Raw genomic sequence first — 18,100 nt, 5'->3', positions numbered from 1 at the left:
ATCCAAAAAAAACAGGGTATGGAAGTGCACATTGTCATGTAAGCTCAAAGCAGGAGAGAAGACAGTGGTCAAAGTAATACATTATTGAGACTCTTTGAAAACTTACAGACTGCTATGCTCAGCTTCCCTTTTTTACAGAAGACTGATGTCTGAAATGTACCATGAATATGAGGATAAGACTGTGAAGCATCAGTAAATATAGCTGCTCTACTGCCTGGGACCAAAGCAGCACCCCAGACTTTTTAGTAAGTTGGAAATGGAGCACTATGCACTGCTTGGAGAAGTTACTATGGCCACTGAATAGGAAAAAGCATTTTTTCCCCGAGTTTGAAAACCACACCCACTCAAATATTCCTGTGCCAGCTAAAATACACAGCTGTAGATCAGGAAAGATGAGCTCTCTCTCTGTCTTTACTCTTACTGTAAGGGAGCCACATCCTGTTGTGCAGGTAAGCCAAATCAACCAAGTTAAATAAATGTTAGAGGAAAAGATTAGTTAACTAATACAGAAATGTAACTGAGGGATGAGTGCTTATTGAAAATAAGAAAAAGACATGAAGTAAAGTACTGCAGATCTAGTTTTTGGCTCTAGTTAGTGCATAAGAGACTATTGTTGGAATGAAAATGTTCAGAAATGTGACATCTTTGTGAGACCTGACTAGATATCTTATTTTTTCCCAGCTTCTAGGTTTTTTCAGAGCTATAGTTAGCCAGCATAAACAGTAGGAGCAAGGGTTCATTAGGAGTTAAGCTATTCAGTTTTCATTGTTTCTTTCTATGGATGGACACGGTATGAAGTGCCATTATTTCTTTGGTATTTCAGATTAATGGGAAAATGTTTTCCTTGTTCACTGCTATCTTTGCCAAGATTTCCACAAAGGATACAGACATTCTTTGGCCTGGTTTTCTACAAGTGCTGCTTCTATCATGTATTTTAGATAATCTGTCTCTTGGCTGCAGAAACATAGCAGGATTCCTCAGCTACAGTGGGAGTTGTATGTTGTCTGTGCAATCTGAAGTATTTATTGCCTTACTCTGAGATACTGATTTTAGAACTGAAGAGCTGCAGGCAGATTTCAGTCTCTTCCTTCTCTGTGAAAACTGGGTAAACTTTGTTTCCCTGCATTCAGAGATCAAAGAGAGGCTTCTCTTGATGGTGGAATATAACTTTTTTTTTTACAGAATATTCTCCTCATCCTTATTCAGTAGCTTATTTTGATTTACAAATGCCTTGGTGTCATCACAGCCTGCTTGGAGTGGCCAGCATTATCTTCGATTATGCTACATGTAGCTGTCACCCTCTAGTGTTAGTATCTATTTCAACAGGGACATCAAGATTGATACAGGATCTAGAAACTATTGAATTAGCGTGGTAAGAAAGGAGGATGCTGGTGCACTTGGAGAAGGATAGATTTTTAAAGGGCACAAAAGCTTCTGCATGTTTCTTCTGGAAGGCTGTTGCATCAGTGATGAGTGACATTTTGAAAACAACCAGTAAAATTCCCAGTAGATGGTCAGGCCAAATGAAGAGGCAGTACATGGAAACAAAAAAAACCAACAAACCAAAGCCTCAGGTCAGCAGTTTAAGTCTCCTAAGCAGTAAACTCCATGCCCCCGACTTCCCACTAGTTAATGTGTGGCTGGATCAATGTCAGAGCAACAGACTTTCAGAGACTCTTCACTGATTTATACAATCAGTATGTGAGGAGACTTATATCAGTTTAGAATGCTTACAGAATCAGAAATGTTTGAAATAAACTAGTAATTGTTGTTGAAATGAATAGCATGAATTCATTGGAGTCTTATTGTTAATATACAAAGTGAAATTAATATACAAGCTGAAATTTACACATTTTTTTCCTTTTTTAAGGAAGAAAGAGCATTTACTCCTGATCTGAAATGGAATTTGTCTGTTCTTGTGCCATTGCATAAGCATAGAACATAATGCATAAATTAGCTCTAAAGCAACTAGTAGGAATAGGTAAATATGTAACTATATGACAGAATCCCGGAATGACTGACTGGGTAAGGTTAAAAGGGGGCTCTGGAAGTCATCTCGTCCAACCTCCCTGCTCAAGCAGGTTCCCCTCAAGCACATTACTCAGGACAGTCCAGATGGTTATATAATTGGTAGGTGACAAGAGAAATAAGATCTTGTAGATATCCATGAAATTATTAGTTTACAATCTTTATTTAAAATTTTACATTTTATTAAAATACTTCTTTTTGAAATGCAGGAATGGCTTTCTAAAGAGGCTTGTGAACACTGGGTACTGCAAATATTCGGTATAGCTTTTCATATCACAGTATGGAGTGTATGATATTGAAAAAACCCAAACATTATATACTCAGTGAAGAATTGCTGCACGTTTTGTTGAACAAATTTTAATATCCTTTGTATTGCTAATTGCATTATAAGGCATCCCTTTGTTATTAAATTCATGTAGGACTGGGTGTAAGTGTTGGTTATTTGTATCTGTTATTTCAATAAAAGTAAAGTACTTATTAAGGTGTCAGTAACAGTGGTGTTTACAGAAAACTAGTATTAAAAATAGTAGTAATAGTGATAAGTAAGATGCATCTTAAGAGACATCTGTAGTTCTTAATATGGCATTTTTTCATGATGTTAACTAGTATTTAAATTCAGCTAAAGCTGCATGAAGAGATTGTAGTTATTATTTTTAATTTGTAAGAGGAGGTATTCTAAGGTACTTTGAAATATTAATAGTAATTATGTTTTACAATGAATTAATTTATGCAAAACTTAAATTTACTTCCATAAATGGGCATTAATTCTAGTAGGAATTTTTTTAGCATCATGGAATTTACCTGAAATTTATGGGGTGAGGTGGTGTCCTGAACAGACCAAGAGGTTTCGGGTGAATTAAGTTGCTTTCTTGATTTTATTCTGAGTGACAGTTAAACAGGGGAATTTCTTTCTGGTGCACCTTAACAAATAAGAGTGTGATATTCATAGTAATGAATGTACTATACATAGTAATGAATGTGGTTCTGAGGAGGTACTGTTTAATTTGGCAATTTGAATAAAGTAATATAGTTTGTAGTTACTGGCTTGTTTGCAGTGACATTCATTAAAAACAGGGATTGATGCCTCCTGAAGGATGCAGTTTACTCTCTGACAAAGTCCACATCAGATAAATTCTGTTGATCTTTCCTTCCCATTTAAAAAAGATACCATGGAGTTTGTAACTAAATTGTATAATCAAGTAGATGAGGAAGTCCATGGACTGTTGCTGTTGTCCAATAAATGCCTTTGGCAGCTGGAGAGTCTTGGAGAAGCGTGAAAATTGGAGGAAGATTATGTCCAGGTCATCATTACTATTAAGGAATTTATTAAACAAACTACAGTTTTAAATATCTTTTTTCTCTGTTTAAATAGCTGAATTTATCTGACGTTACATATAGTGCTGCTCAGAGACAATTATGTGTGCAGTGCTATGAATATGAATATGAGCAATTTATGAGCAAATTATTGTCATCAGGTCAATGTGTCAAGCTGGCCCAATTCAGTTGTAATATAAGGAGATAGAACTTCTTAAGAAATATATGAGGTAATATATAACTTACTTAACAAACTATCTCATTTCTATGCCCTATGTCTATGAATAGTCTGTGTTAAGATTTGCTGAATGGGGAGACAGATTTTTTTTGCATTTTTATGCAGATAAAACTGTAGTTTGTAAATGAGCAAGAGAAATATCTTGACTCTTTAGATCAAGGAGGACTTTCATTGGAGGAAGTGAGAAAGCTGCAAGATTTCCAGGTTTTGATTGACAAGGCAAAGTGATGATCTCTTTCCTTCTACACCCACCCAAATCCAAACTAAAAAACTCAGCACAACAGAACACTATTTTAAAAACTAGATGCACAAAAATATGGTTTGGATTTTTTTTCTCTTTCTCCCCTAACATCAATATTACAAGAAAGGAGTGCAACAAGTGCCAGACAATTGTTCATTAAATATGGAAGAAAAAGATCAAGTCTTTAACAAATACCTGATTAATACCTGAGTAACATAAACATTCTGACAGAGAGGAGGAAGGATGAGCTGAAAAAATCTGTCAATTTGTATGAGTGACTGTGTGGTATTTAATTGCTCTTTTTTTTTTTCTTTGTAATAAGTTTAATTGCATTTTTTGTAATGAAAATCATTATTTTACTTCATTATCATGTAAAATAGTTGCTATGATGTTCACGTTATACTCTGTAAAACCTATGATTTTTTTTCAATCATTAGTATTACTTTTCCTGTGTAACTATGCCTTTCATAATAAAGTAATAACTTCTTTAGCTCCTTGTAGATGAAGCCGATATAAAATCTCATCCACACAGATCAGATTCTAGACCACAAATGTCATGGACTTTTCAAATTTTCATGATAGCTTGGCAAGTCAGAAATTTTCTGTAGAAAGCAGCAGAGATCTGAGCTTTACAATAATCACTCTTAGGAAAGAGATTAACAATATTACTTATTTACTTGCCTATGTAAGCCTAATTTGGTCTCAGGGCTATTACCCTCATTCTCAGAGTTGTGTTATGTCATAGCTTATTGCAGTATGTGTTCCCGTATGTGTTGTTTATCACCTTTGGTGCCTGAGCTGAAGTGATAATTTTGTTGTACTTTGTAGTAATGGCTTGTGAGGTAATAGAACCACTGGTCGTGAGCCTAATCCTCTCTGCCTGCATGGCACTGCAACGCCTCTGAACCTCGGGAGCCATCTGGTGGGAACTATTAACAATAACACCTATATTATGCCACATCTGCTTCTCTGGGCTAATTACAGTGGCATTTGGGAATTTTGAAAAATTTGAATACTCTTGGGATGTTGAAACCAGCATGGTCCTATTGCTAGGAGATGAATGTGGTTCAGGGCTTGTTTAGAGGTGGGGTTGGGGTTTTCGTTTTTGGTTTGGTCTTAATTGCCCTTTTTCTTTTTTTTTCCTTTTTACTTTATTTCAATTAATAAACTGTTCTTATCTCAACCAATGGGTTTTGCAATTCTCTTTTACATCCCCCTGGGGAGTGGGAAGCGAGTGAGCAGCCACATGGGAGTTAGTTGCCATCTCGATTTAAACCACAACACAAGGTTAGACAGACTGGTAAACCTGGATAGTTTTTCATATAGAAATACCTGGATAAAGATGTAAGGGCTTCTAGACAGGTAAATACTGACAGTCTAGACTCCAGGTCAGGTCTCTCCAGAGGAGAGAGACAGAATCTTCTCCTTTGCCCTGCTGGCTTCACTGCTTTTGATAGAACCTGGGATAAGGGTTGGCTTTTTGGGCTGTGAGTGCACCTTGCCGGCTCATCTCTACCAGCACTCCAAGTTCTTCCCTTCAAGGCTGCTCTCAATCCTCTCATACCCTTGTTGATACAGGGAGTTGCCGCAGCCCAGGTGCAGCACCTCACATTTGGTCTTGTTGAACATCATGAGGTTCCCATGAGGCTACTTCTAAGCTTTTTCAGGTCCTGGATGGCATCTCATCCCTTGCACATGTCAACTGTAACACTCAGCTTGATGTCATCTGCAGATTTTCTGAGGGTGCACTGGTTGCCACGATGTCATTGATTGAGACAGTCCTTTTCTCAATATGGACCCCTGAGGGACACCACTTCTCACTGATCTCCAGTCAGCTCTTGACCAATACTTTCTGGATACAGCTGTCCAGCCAATTCCTTATCCACCAAACAGTCCACACATCAAATCCATCTCTCTACAATTAAAAGAGAAAGATTTTGTCAGGGACCATGTCAAAGGCCTTACAGAAGTCCCGAGAAATGACAGCCACAGTGCTTATGTTTTCCATTTATGCAGTCACTCCACCATAGAAATCCACTAGGTTGGTCAGGTGGGACTTGCCCTTGGTGAAGCTGTGCTGGTTGTCCCAAATCAGCTCCCTGTTCTCCATGTGCCTTAGCACAGCTCCTAGGAGGACCTGTTCCAGGATCTTCCCGGGCACAGAGGTGAGGCTGACAGGCCAGTAGTTCCCATGGTCATCTTCTCTATCCATTTTAAAGATGGGTACAATGTTTCCCCTTTTCCAGTCACTTGGGACTTCACCTGACTGGCACGAATTTTCAAGTGTCATGGAGAGTAGCTTGTCAACTGCATCAGCCAATTCCCTTGGGAGTCTGGCATTCATCTCATAAGGTTCCATGGACTTCTGGACATTCAGGTTCCTTAGGTGGTCAAAAGCCCCATCTTTTACAGTGGGAGGAGCTTTGCTCCCCTAGTCCCTGCCTTGAGAGGTGCGGGAAGAGAGATTTGTCAGTGGGGACTGAGGCAGCACAATTGGACCTCAGCCTTCTCCTAATTTGTTATTATCAGTTTCCCAGCTGTGTTTCTTTCTTTGACCTCTCTTTTTTGGCTGAAATACCTATAGAAACTTTTCTTACTGTTCTTTCCCTTGCCAGGTTCAGTTCCAGCCAAGCCTTGGCCTTTCTGACCCCATCCCTACACAACCAGGCAGCATTCCTATTGCTGTATTTTAATAAAATCTGGGACAATAATAGAATACTTTATCTTGCAACTTTTGGAACACTAGTCCAAATATACCAGGTAAGCAGATGAAGAGGTCCAAATGTACGAGGTAAACAGATAAAGAGGTCCAAATGTACTAGGCTGGGAAATAAAGAGATCCAGATGTACTGAGTAAATAGATAAAAACTTAATGACAAGCTTATTCCATTTTGAAAGGCAATAAAACTAAACTGACAAAAGTTTCAATCAATTTTCTTATCATACAGGGATCAGTTATATGTAGCCATAGAGCATTTATTTATATTATTAATATAATATATATAGTGTAATATATATTATTAATATATAATATTAATAATATTTTCGGCATTTATTAAGTTGCAGAAAGTACTGTCATATCTACGTGATTATCATCTGATACACATGGATGTTTTCAACATGGAGTTGAAAAACAAAGGAAAATACCTAATACCTTGTCAAGTTCTATGTATTTCACCTTGCATGTTTTTTACCACTCATCTATTTGAATGCAAAATTAACACACACCAAAAGTCTGCAAAAATAAAAAGCTTCCTCAGAATGACACAATCTAATAAAGATGTTCCTTCCTGTAATATAAAGCATATTTGGGATTTTTCTTTTGCTTTCAATAAAATACTCAAATATTCCATAAGGAGTTTACTTGAAAAGAAAAAAGAGACTGAAACTTTGAACCGTGGTGTGAATTTTTCACAGCAAAACAGATGTGGAATTATCTGGAAAAGCAGGATCAGCACAGCGTGAAGGAAATCTCCATCCCACTAGCTGCCTAGCAAAACACATGAGAGGTAAGAGAGGTGTCCATCATTGCGTCCCCTGGGAGGAAGTGCCAGATTGAAAGAAACATCATCTCTGCTCTTGTGATAGGTAGGTGACAGAGGTTTTTCTCCTAGCCTGGATAGATTTTGAATGTGTTCCCATTCAGTATCACAATTTCTTAAATAACAGGAAAGAAAAGACTGTCTGTTGCTCAAAGCAAGAGCACTAAGATACTTGCCTGAGAAGTTATGAGAGAGTTTTAACAGTGCTGTGTTTTGTTCAGCTTGTCTTGCAATCAACGTTCAGTCTCCTACCACAAACAAGTGTCCTCGTCACCAAGACTCTGAGCTCTTCCAGAGTTGAGACATAAACTTTAAAGAATTTAAGGATTTTAGAGGCACTGAGGTTTTAGTTAGAAATAAGCTTTATTGGAGTTAATCAAAATAAATGGGTAGGCCTTGATGAGGTTAAGAGTTAGTAGTTAACTTTGATTGCTTGTCAACATAATGTCTGGTTAGCTGGGTTTATAATGAAGAATATAGAAATTGATAAATAGCTTTTAGGAACATAAGACAATTGTAGGCCTCCTCTGTTCTGAAACCAATTGAAGATGGGAATGGGAGTTCTACCAAGGGTTCATTTGTCATATTTGCATTGAAAAGGTAGAAAGGTCAGAACAAGGAAGACTTCATTTACTTCCTCATTTTGGGACTCCTCCCCATGAAAGGGACCACTGACCCATTTCAAGGAACAAACTACACATGCTTAATAGCTTTTGAACTAATTACCATATGAAGCAGGGAATGGGATGTACTGAAGTTATGAATATGCATTTGTATTTTGGGTATTCAATAGATAAAAGGACTCTGTAATCACCTGTAAATTGCAGTGTGTATTTGGGAGCTATCCCAGACGATGCCCAGAATCGCAATAAACATACACTTTCTAACTTTAAACTGTTAGAGCATCTTTGTCCGTCACAGTTGGATATCAGTACTAGATCAATATTCATATTTTTAATAAATCAGAGTCTTTTTTCTTTTCCACTGCAGCAACTGTACCAGCTATTCCTTGCTGACAGGAAGGGCAAAATGGAGGGGCATTGTTGTAGTTCAATGACTGTAGTGCCTCAGTTTTTCCTTATGGCTGTAGTTTTTAGGAGAAGCTCAATGCTAACTCTGGGAAATGATCCCTATTGAAATCAGCATGTAAATCCTCAGCATAGCATCTTTCATTGAAAAAAAGTGGAACAGAGATCATGTCTTTTGTTTAAGTGGAATTCTGAGTGCTTTTTTGTATGACATAAAAAAAAATACAGCAATATTCTCATGTATGTGTGCTGCACTTTCCTGCTGCGTAGCAGTCTATATTTACTTGAATTATCTTAGATAGAATTATGAGGGCATAAAAGCTCTCTGACTAAAGATCTCAGAGATCATTACTGCAGACTCACAGTGTAGCTCTAAAATAGAAAGCAGCATGTGACTCTTCACTCTGGCTTCCCAGGCTCCCGCTAGCAGCAAACAGCAGTTGCAGATAAAAATAGAAGGTTGTAAGCAACCAGGATCTTTAGTTAAATATAGAAGTCACTCTCCATGACAGTAAGGAGTCCAGGACAACATGAAGTCTCTCCGATTCATTAGCGCCGAAGCATTCGTGTCAAATGCAGAGTTTGCCAGGAAGACTCTCGGGGCTGTTGCTCATGATCTTTTTCCGCTTCTTTTTAAAGCTAGCTATTTACTGGAGCAAGGGGAAGTGATTCATGACTTGGTAGAGAACTGGCCGCTTTTTGATTTTAACATGGGAAAACTTTTGGGAGCTACTCTGGACTACGAGGAAGACCTGAGCCATAGAACATGCTCAGTGTGCTTGGAAAGCTGTCTGACAGGGCTGAGAGACTATGTGCTGAATCAGTCTTCTCCCTACATGAAAAAGTTGAAAGTGGTCGACCTGACTGGTATAAAAGATGTTGAAGTTCAGTTTTGTAAGTGCAAGAAGACAATGGGCAGGTGGGCCAGGACACAGCTGCTCGCTAAGCTTTGTTCAGATCTCCTGGTTTACCTGCAACAAGCACAGTGCAATCCAGGTACCTTTGAAGTCAGTATCAATGTACTAATTGACTTGTTTGTTACAGAGTGGAACTATGAGCTGGTCGTGCAGGCCCTGTTGAAGAAATGCAGTTGTCCACTGAAAATCTGCTGTGTGGCATTCAGGTCTGACAACCTGACCTTACAGAAATTCTTCTATATCATAAAGCTCACTGATCCCTCCCTGTTGCGCAAACTGGAAATAGTTCATAATGTTCACTTGGAAATGGAACATTTGGAAATGCTCTTCAACCGTATCCACTTCCCTCTATTGATGTCCTTGACCTTGCCAGCACGAACATTTAATGTGCGGAGGTTCACAGCTACGGACGAACAGACGCTTACTAACATTGGCAAGAAGATGGGTGAAATGACACAGCTTACTGAGCTGAGTATGTCATTTTCTATACTCACTGGAAGAATACAGAAACTTCTCAGGTAATGTGGTCATCCTGCTTTCAGTCACACTGTAAAAAAGACCACTGTGTGCCACCGTCAAGCTGGGAATCTCTAAGAGTAAGGGAAGTGAGTGTATCTTGGGATGTATGTGGGAAGGGGCAGCAGGAAGCTAGGAAAAATTATGTGTTGGGGAGAATCAGCAGCCAAAGTATATCTAATACACTTTGAAAAACTGACTATTTTGATTAATCTTCCAGAGTCCATCTGGTGAGAATATACTTTTAGCTACCACAGAAGAGACTGGTATACCCAGACATTTTTTATTTGAACTTATGTATTAATCAGCTTGCATCGGCCTTTGGTGCAAGTCCTGAGTTGTATTCCAATCATTTTTTAGAGTATCTAGTGAATGTTTGTCCTCTAAAGAACAGTCAGTAAATATGCTTTTCCACAGATACTGTATTTTAAGGAGGGCAGGGGAATCGTTGATTTTCATTTGAGACTTTGATTTGAATTATTTGTTGTGTCTCTTGATGTCAAGACAAGATTTTTTTGCATTGCAAATTAAGCTGATATGTGAATATTCATTATGAATTCCAGTGGAAAACTGGCAATTTGCAAAAAGCTAGCAAACTACCAGTGAGCAGTACTTGTATTGGAACAGGTAATAAGTTAATTGTAAGCTTTTCAGAGCATCTAAAAAAAAGGCAGATAAAAGTTTCACCCAGACAAATGACCTTGGTCTAAAATTCTTCCCATACAAGAAACCATTTTATTTAAAGTTTGTGAGTAGCATACTTCATATATTGACTGGTACAGTTGAAATGAATTGCAAGTTTCTAAGCTTGATCCAGCTGAGCCCTGTAGCAGAAGTCTCACTAAGGTGTAGTAAGCATGAAAGTGATCTCTTGCTTTTCGTTTGTCAGAACTATTTTATATTTAATATAAATATCTGAGTAAAATCTCAGTTACACTTCTTCCATCCTTCTTCATCAAAATGTCTCTGTGCAACTCCAGAACAATACAATGTATAAACCTCTTGGGCATTAAAAAATGTAGCAGAAAAAAAACAGCTAGAAACAAAAGCAGATATCCTGTCAGAATTCTTATTTCATATTGGAATTAATCCTTCCTTAATGGAAATGATCTAAATCTCTGGAATAATTGCAGCTTTCTACAAGAAGCAGCTACCAATGCTCTTATAGTAGTAGTGATCTGCTGTTAAAGTCAGCAAGTGACAGACACTTTACAATATATAACTGGTTAAAAAATAGATACATAGAATGTTAGTAAATTAATCCCCATTAAAATAGCATAGTGGACTCATGCATAGAAAGAGATAATTAATGGAACTAATTTCAGGAAGAAAATATACTTGCTATTGTTGTCACATGCTTCAATTTTCAAGAGAGATTTGAAAAAATTATGTGGTAGATGGCTGCATTCATAATGTGGCTAGATGCATGAAATTTTGTAAATGTAGCTTTTCAACATTTTGTACCATAAAACATTTTTCTCTTTCATTTTGCAGCCCACTAAAAACTCCACTGAAGATGCTGGATGTTTCTAACTGCTCCTTGAACCATGCTGATATGGCCTTTTTAGCCAATAGCTTCCATGCCAATCACTTGGAAGCCCTGGACCTGAGTGGTCACAATATACCTGAGCTTTACCCATCAACATTCTTTAAGCTCCTCAGCCATTGCTCTTCAGTGCTCAGGAGTCTTACCCTGGAGGACTGTAATATCCAAGACACTCATGTCAACATGTTGATTTTAAGTTTAAGCCCTTGTCAGAAACTACAGGAGTTTAAGTTTATTGGAAACCCACTGTCATCCCAAGCACTTAAACACCTTTTCACATTTCTCTGTGAATTGCCAATGCTGAAAAATGTGGAGTTCCCAGTTCCAAGGGATTGCTACCCTATTGGCATCACCTACCCCATTGATGATGCCAGTGTTTGCACGTTTGATCACCAAAAATATGAAAGGGTAGCAGAGGAGCTTAATTTCATTTTACTCCAAGCGAATAGAGACGATGTGAAGGCTTCAACACCACTCTTTGGGAGTTATGATGCAGCTGTTCAGGAGACAAACAATGAACTGGGAGCTTACTTGATCAAGTCCTTCAAAGAGACTTTAGAGAAGTTCACTTCCTCATTTAACAAAATGAGTTAAATTTGTAAAGTTGTGAAGTAGTGATGAGATGATCTGCCAAATCAGAACTTAAATTAGTCTTTTCTAGATCTGCACCTTCAATCATCAGTTGTGAATTTCCTTTAATTTTTCAACTGAATTTACTATTATTTGAATAGCCTCTAATCACCTGAGGTACTGTAACTTATGTTATACCTGTTGCATACACCTTACACAAGCACTACTTGCTCGCAAAAGAGGAGAGGACACTTAATAGTGCATTGTTTTATACAAATGCACTTTTTCTCAGTAAATCAAATAGGTGTTTAAGCTTGGCTGATTTCTTATACAGGCTCCCCTAGATTTGTCAGCTGGTCTGGTAGCCCTGCAGAAAAAACAGGGAAGTCCTTTCCCAAGTCCAGCAGGATGGTCAAAAGATTGTGCACATATCCTCATGTGTGGCTCCCTACACTGATTTTTTTTTCTGCTCATGACCTGAATTTACCAATCTGTGTTTTATGTAGTATATTCCAAATAATGCAGAATGTGTAACAGCCTCCATATCCCTGTCCCTCTTTCTTCTGCAGAGGCAAGTGCAATAAACAGAATTTCTCTTATACACTGCCCTTGATAAGGAGTAAAATTCCACACTGAGGAGGCAGCAAACCAAATGGTTGGCTGACAGTAGGGGATCTCATCCCACTTACTCCCACTTACCCAGCAATATTAAGCAGTCTGTGGGGACTCTGCTGATGTTCTTGCAATGTGTACTTGGGAAATATGCAAGCAACTCTTAAGCTAATTTATTTAAAAAATGCCCCAAACAAACCAAAAATTAATGGACTGAGTACTAAGCAGAACTTACAGGTTCCACAGCATGCATTTAAATGATTTTTTTGATGTCAGCTCACATTCTAATGTGTTTTATTGATTAAACATATGATAGTAAGTTGAAAGTGAATGGTCATGACCTGTTTATGTTTACAGAGCACTTGAAAAATAAAAAGGTAATCTAAATTGCTAAACTAAGGAGTTGTGAATAATAAATGACAGAATTGGGTCCCATATGACCTTTCTTATACTTTGACAGAATTCCACATACTCCTTTATCCTTACCTCTACTGTACCTTTTTTCCCTCCAACCTCGCCATTCTTTCCATCTCAGACTTGACCCATGACTTCTCAGTTAAGTTACTTGAATTTTGCTATGCCAAATGTCGACTTCTTTGGGATAAGTAGTGGTGTTTTTGTACTATAGCTGTACTATAGCTGTACTATAGCTGTAAAAGTGCAGTGATTCTTCCCCCCTCCAATCTACAGGTTGTATCTGGAGGTGAAGGCTGGCCATTTTGGAACATGCTGTAGTACAACAGTCGGTCCTTGCCTTTTTTGGTACTCACAAAATAGACAGCTCTTTTTTCAGAATAATTAGATGCCTTATAAAGTCTGCTGTCTGTGTAGCTCTCCTTCTGGTTTCTTCTTACCGTGTTTCACCCCTTTACTTTATTTCCTCCTTTTTCTGAACCCACAAACTCCTGCCTTTCTTCCATTTCCAATATGGAAGAAATCTTCATGTCTATATGCTGGCTCCTGGGCCGGCAGAAGCATATAGCTTTTGTTTTGGTGCAAAGTGACGATTAACACTATGACTATTTTAGAGCTTTAGCTCTGAGATATGCCTTCTTCTTTTTAGTTTCTTTCTTAATTATGGTTGCTATCATTGGTTTTAAATACAGGTCAAGCTTTAGCATTTTGATGTTTGCCTGACTTACTGCAACAAGGATTTCTGTGGTCTCTCAGAAGGGTTCCTGCATGTCTTCTGCCCCAGCAGTGTGATTTTGGTTTGGACCTGCTCTTTCTTCTTCCATGTGTGTGGGACTTGGAACACAGCTATTAGAGAAGAAGGATTAATGCTACTATGGCCTAGCCCTATAAAGTTACCTTATACTTTGCAAGTACGGACAGATACTGATTGAGTCCTGTTTGGTGTTCCCTTTTCTTCCTTATGGGACTATTGTCAGCTTCATTGGGTTCAGACTGGAGTGGATCCAAGTTAATTTGTACTGAGTATCCAGAAAGCTGTCTGAAACCTTAACTACACATCACCTTCAGAGGAGACAGTCTTCTAAGCTCCAGTTAAGGCTGCCCAGACAGAGACAGGGCAGGAGTTACCACAACACTGAAACCACACAGCTGTCAATGGAGAGAAGATGTCTGATGTGTTGTGAATGGAGTTGAATTCAATTCCCTCCTACCACATCTGCTCATTATGTTCCTTTAAGCGTCTGAAGAAGCATACTCAAAGTCACTTGAGGTTTATTTGTGAAAGACACAGAAGAGATGCATGTAGAAAAAAACAGTGAAAAACAAAACCAGGATAAAATCAAAACCATTCCCATCATATTCAAATGAATTTTCTAAAAAAAAGATGCAATGATGAGTATCACAGCTAAAGGCTGAATTTTTAGTTCCAATGAAAAGAAAGAGACTGCTAATTTTTTTATTTTATTCACCATGCTTTATTCAGTACCATGTTTTATTTACTATATTGTACTTTTTTATTCATTAGCATATTTTAATTTCATTTGCTGGGACATGTTTTGTTCAGCAGCAATCTCTTGCAAATCTTTCTCTTTTTCAGGGTAAGGATTGCCAGAAGAGCTTTCTGCTGCTGAAATTGCTGAACTTTCCTATTCAGTAACTGTACTGAATTCAGTGAAATACCTAGCACATAGGAAATAAATATTCTCCTTTGACAAACTTCATGAAACTGAAGAACAGGAAAAAATCTTTATAAATGACCTTTGCTACATCTGATCTTTCATAGTTTAAGTCATATTGTTTCAGCCACACACAGAGCAGTTGAAAAAAGCAACAGGAAGAAAGATGATAGTAAGATTTTTACTGTGGAAGAAGCAGCACAGCAGCTCTGTATTTGGAGACAGCTATCTCAACAACATAAAAGCCTATCAATAGAAAAAAGGCAAATAAACACTACTGTTGCAGGAAAGTCGTCATACATGAAACTGAAGCAAGCTTCCCAATGTAATCCTACACCTTTTAAATTAATATTCTTAAACTCAAAAGTTATGGACTACCGGTCAATTCTTCTGAACACATATGACCTTTGCTTACAAAGCTCCTCTTTCTCTCCTTAAAATATGCATCAGTCAACAACACAGCAGGACTGTATGAACTACCTTGCAAAGAAACAAGGGAAGGAACATAGTACCTAAAGCTCTTCACATACTGCCTTCAAGTAAAAGTACCCTGTGTGAAAATTATTGTGTCTAGGATAATAATTTATGATGTAAATTTAACACCTGTTTCAATGAATGTGTGGCCAGAGATTCAAAGCTGTCTCTGGTTAATCCTAAAAACAGCAACTGTAATAATTATTTTGTAGGGATTTTTAAAATAGTCTTATACCTAGACAAAGAAGCTTTACTTTTGAAGAAAACACATTGACTGTGACTGATGATTGCATTATTTTTAAAAGTCTTTAAACTGCATCCAGCATGACCTTCTCTATCATTCTTTCAGGTACTAAGGTTAAAGATAGTTTGCTGTCTAAGGTAGAGCTGCATTGATATTTCTTAATTTTACCTAAGAAATTTTTACAAAATAATCCTAAAGATAGTTTTAATCTCAAGTATAATGTGCAAACTATATGCAGCATAGAATCACATGATTTTAAGGGGAACACAACTTGTCTGTCCAGAAAAAAGAAAAATTATTTCTCTCTGTGGAAGATGATCAACTCTCCACCTTGTTCTCAACTTTAAAGTATTTTAAATTCCAGAACTGAGAATATTCAAACATCTAAAACACATATCTGTTCAGGGAATTCATAATGAAGATGGAGGTAATTTTTTTTCCTTCTCTGTCTTTCAGACAGAAGTCATTTTTTTGTTCCTATTGCCTCTGCTGTGAACTGTGGGAAATCATGCACTGAACTATTGCTTTTTCCTTTGCCATGCTTTTCTTCACTGGGCTGAAGGTTTCTCTTAGCCTCAGAGCCACCATACAACATTGGTTTTACTTGTTAGAGTTTTATTTGTTTGCTGTAGAAGGTTTTACAAACTGAAAGACAACCTTGGCTATGCTTTTCATTATTTTACTTTTTATTTTGAGCACCAGCTAACCTGCTCCTAATGAAGCAGGACTATAAGCTTCATTAATGCTTAATAAAAGTTGTATTTCTTTCTGTTTGTTTGTTTCTTTTTGTTTTCTGCAGTGGTTTGATATTTTGGCTCTCTTGCCCATTTCAAGCTGGAATGGAAGTGAGCTCTGCTATTCCCTTGGCTCCATTTCTCCAGAAGTTCTTCCTTGTGCAAAAGAGCCTGTGCTTGGAAGGACTCTCAGCTTGCTGCACAGTTCACTGCTGCTGCTTCCCTGCTCTCCCTGTGTCCAATACAAGTGCAGGGCAAGCACTAGAGTGGTTTTCATGCATCACTGGCCAAGATACACAGTGGCAGAACACATTTTGGAAGGCAAAATGTGTGCTTGTCATTGATGCATGACCTACTTTGGAAAATGCCTCATGGCACCACACATTTCTTCTTTTGTGTGTGGTTGGTATCAATCCTCACTCATTCTTTTACGTTCTCCTTCTCTTTCATAAACCAAGATAAGATCCTGCTTCCACTTGGAATACTTTGTGTATTTCAAAGTGCTTTTGGCTGCAGCATCCCAGATGTGTAGCAGCATGACCCTCCACAGGTCATGCAGCTCACCCAGGGACAGAGAGCAAGTGATGACTTCTGGCTCTGACTCTTCTGCTGAGTGCGAGGGTCCTGCCACATCCTCATCAGTCATGATGCAGGCTGATTTGCTCTTTGATTTCTTCCTCTCAACGGAGGCAACTGCTACTGGTTCAGGCTGTTCTGATTCAGTGACGGTCTGTGTGGAGATGCTGATGATGCTTTTGGTTTCTTCCTCCTCTGTGACAGTCTGCATAGACATGGATGCTGTTGTTTCATGTTTGGTTTCTTCCTCCTCTGTGACTGTCTGCATAGACATGGATGCTGTTGTTTCACGTTTGGTCTCTTCCTCCTCTGTGACATTCTGCATAGACACGGACACTGTTTTGCTTTTTGTTTCTTCCTCCTCTGTGGCAGTCTGCATAGACACGGACGGTGTTTTGCTTTTTGTTTCTTCCTCCTCTCTGACATTTTGCATAGACATGGATGCTGTTGTTTAGCGTTTGGTTCTTTCTTCCTCTGTGGCATTCTGTGCAGACATGGATGCTGTTGCTTTGCTTCTCCTTTCCTCTTCCTCAAGAAAACGCTGCAGCACACCATGTAGAGCTTTGTTTCTAAGCATGTAGCAGGCTGTGCAGGGAAGACAAAGCGGAACCAACAACAACAACACTATGCTGTCCTTGGCATCCAGAGAGAACTCAACATTTTCAAAAACTGCTGTGTCAAGCCTGAAAGATTGGAAAAAGGAATTCTTTACCCCTCCCTCCAGGGGCTGTGTGCGATTGTTGAGGCCCCAGACATAGCAGCCTAGATTAGGACAAGCAAATAATATTGAGTACACATTCCAAATGACGTTCATTGCCTAGGAGGTTATCATGCAATAGACTTAACAGACCAATAAAGCAATTTTTATACCATACCCTGGTTTATACAGGAGCATTATAATTGGCAGATAATTCCCCATGTCTGGAAAAATATAGAGAGCTAGGTAGAGGGCCCACATAAGCATGTTGAACATCACAGCGAATAGGTGGCTTCTTGAATACAAAATTGTAACTCTGACTTTCCTCAATACCTCTGGCCTCAACGCTGGGCAATAAAATTTTTGTTCAGGTTTGAAAGCAAAACCAGTGAGAGATTCCAAGTCAGAAATACAATTTATTAGGAAAAGGGGAAAAACCCCAAATACATGCAATAATACAAAAGAAAACACCACTCCTCCCCCCTAGGCAGATCATCTCACAATACGCTAATATTGTTCTGAGTCATGGGGTGGGTCCTTGATTACCCGTTAAACAGAAATGGCTCCCAGAGGGAGTTATCTCTGAGTCATGAGGCAAGACATTGATGGGCCCGTTAACAGGAGATAAGGAAAAAAACCTATGCCCCTCCTGGTTTGCGGAAGCTCTTGAGGATGGGAATAGAATACATCTTTATATTGTGACCTAGGACAATACAGCCTGCAGATTTTTGCA

The 18,100-nt window shown here is 38.4% G+C and overlaps 1 protein-coding gene across 1 annotated transcript; it reads left to right on the top strand.

Annotated features, from left to right (window-relative positions):
- Positions 1-8,826: 8,826 nt before the first annotated feature.
- Positions 8,827-11,964, top strand: LRRC14B (leucine rich repeat containing 14B). Its single transcript, XM_054648305.2, has 2 exons — positions 8,827-9,826; positions 11,319-11,964. Exons 1-2 carry the CDS (start codon positions 8,922-8,924, stop codon positions 11,962-11,964), a joined length of 1,551 nt encoding a protein of 516 aa, XP_054504280.2. The 5' UTR covers positions 8,827-8,921.
- The last annotated feature ends 6,136 nt before the right edge of the window (positions 11,965-18,100 follow it).

Source organism: Agelaius phoeniceus, chromosome 1 (genome assembly GCF_051311805.1).
Source record: "Agelaius phoeniceus isolate bAgePho1 chromosome 1, bAgePho1.hap1, whole genome shotgun sequence".
NCBI lineage: Eukaryota > Metazoa > Chordata > Aves > Passeriformes > Icteridae > Agelaius > Agelaius phoeniceus.
The sequence above is the reverse complement of the archived record's forward strand: the minus strand, read 5'-3'. Positions and strand labels throughout refer to the sequence as shown.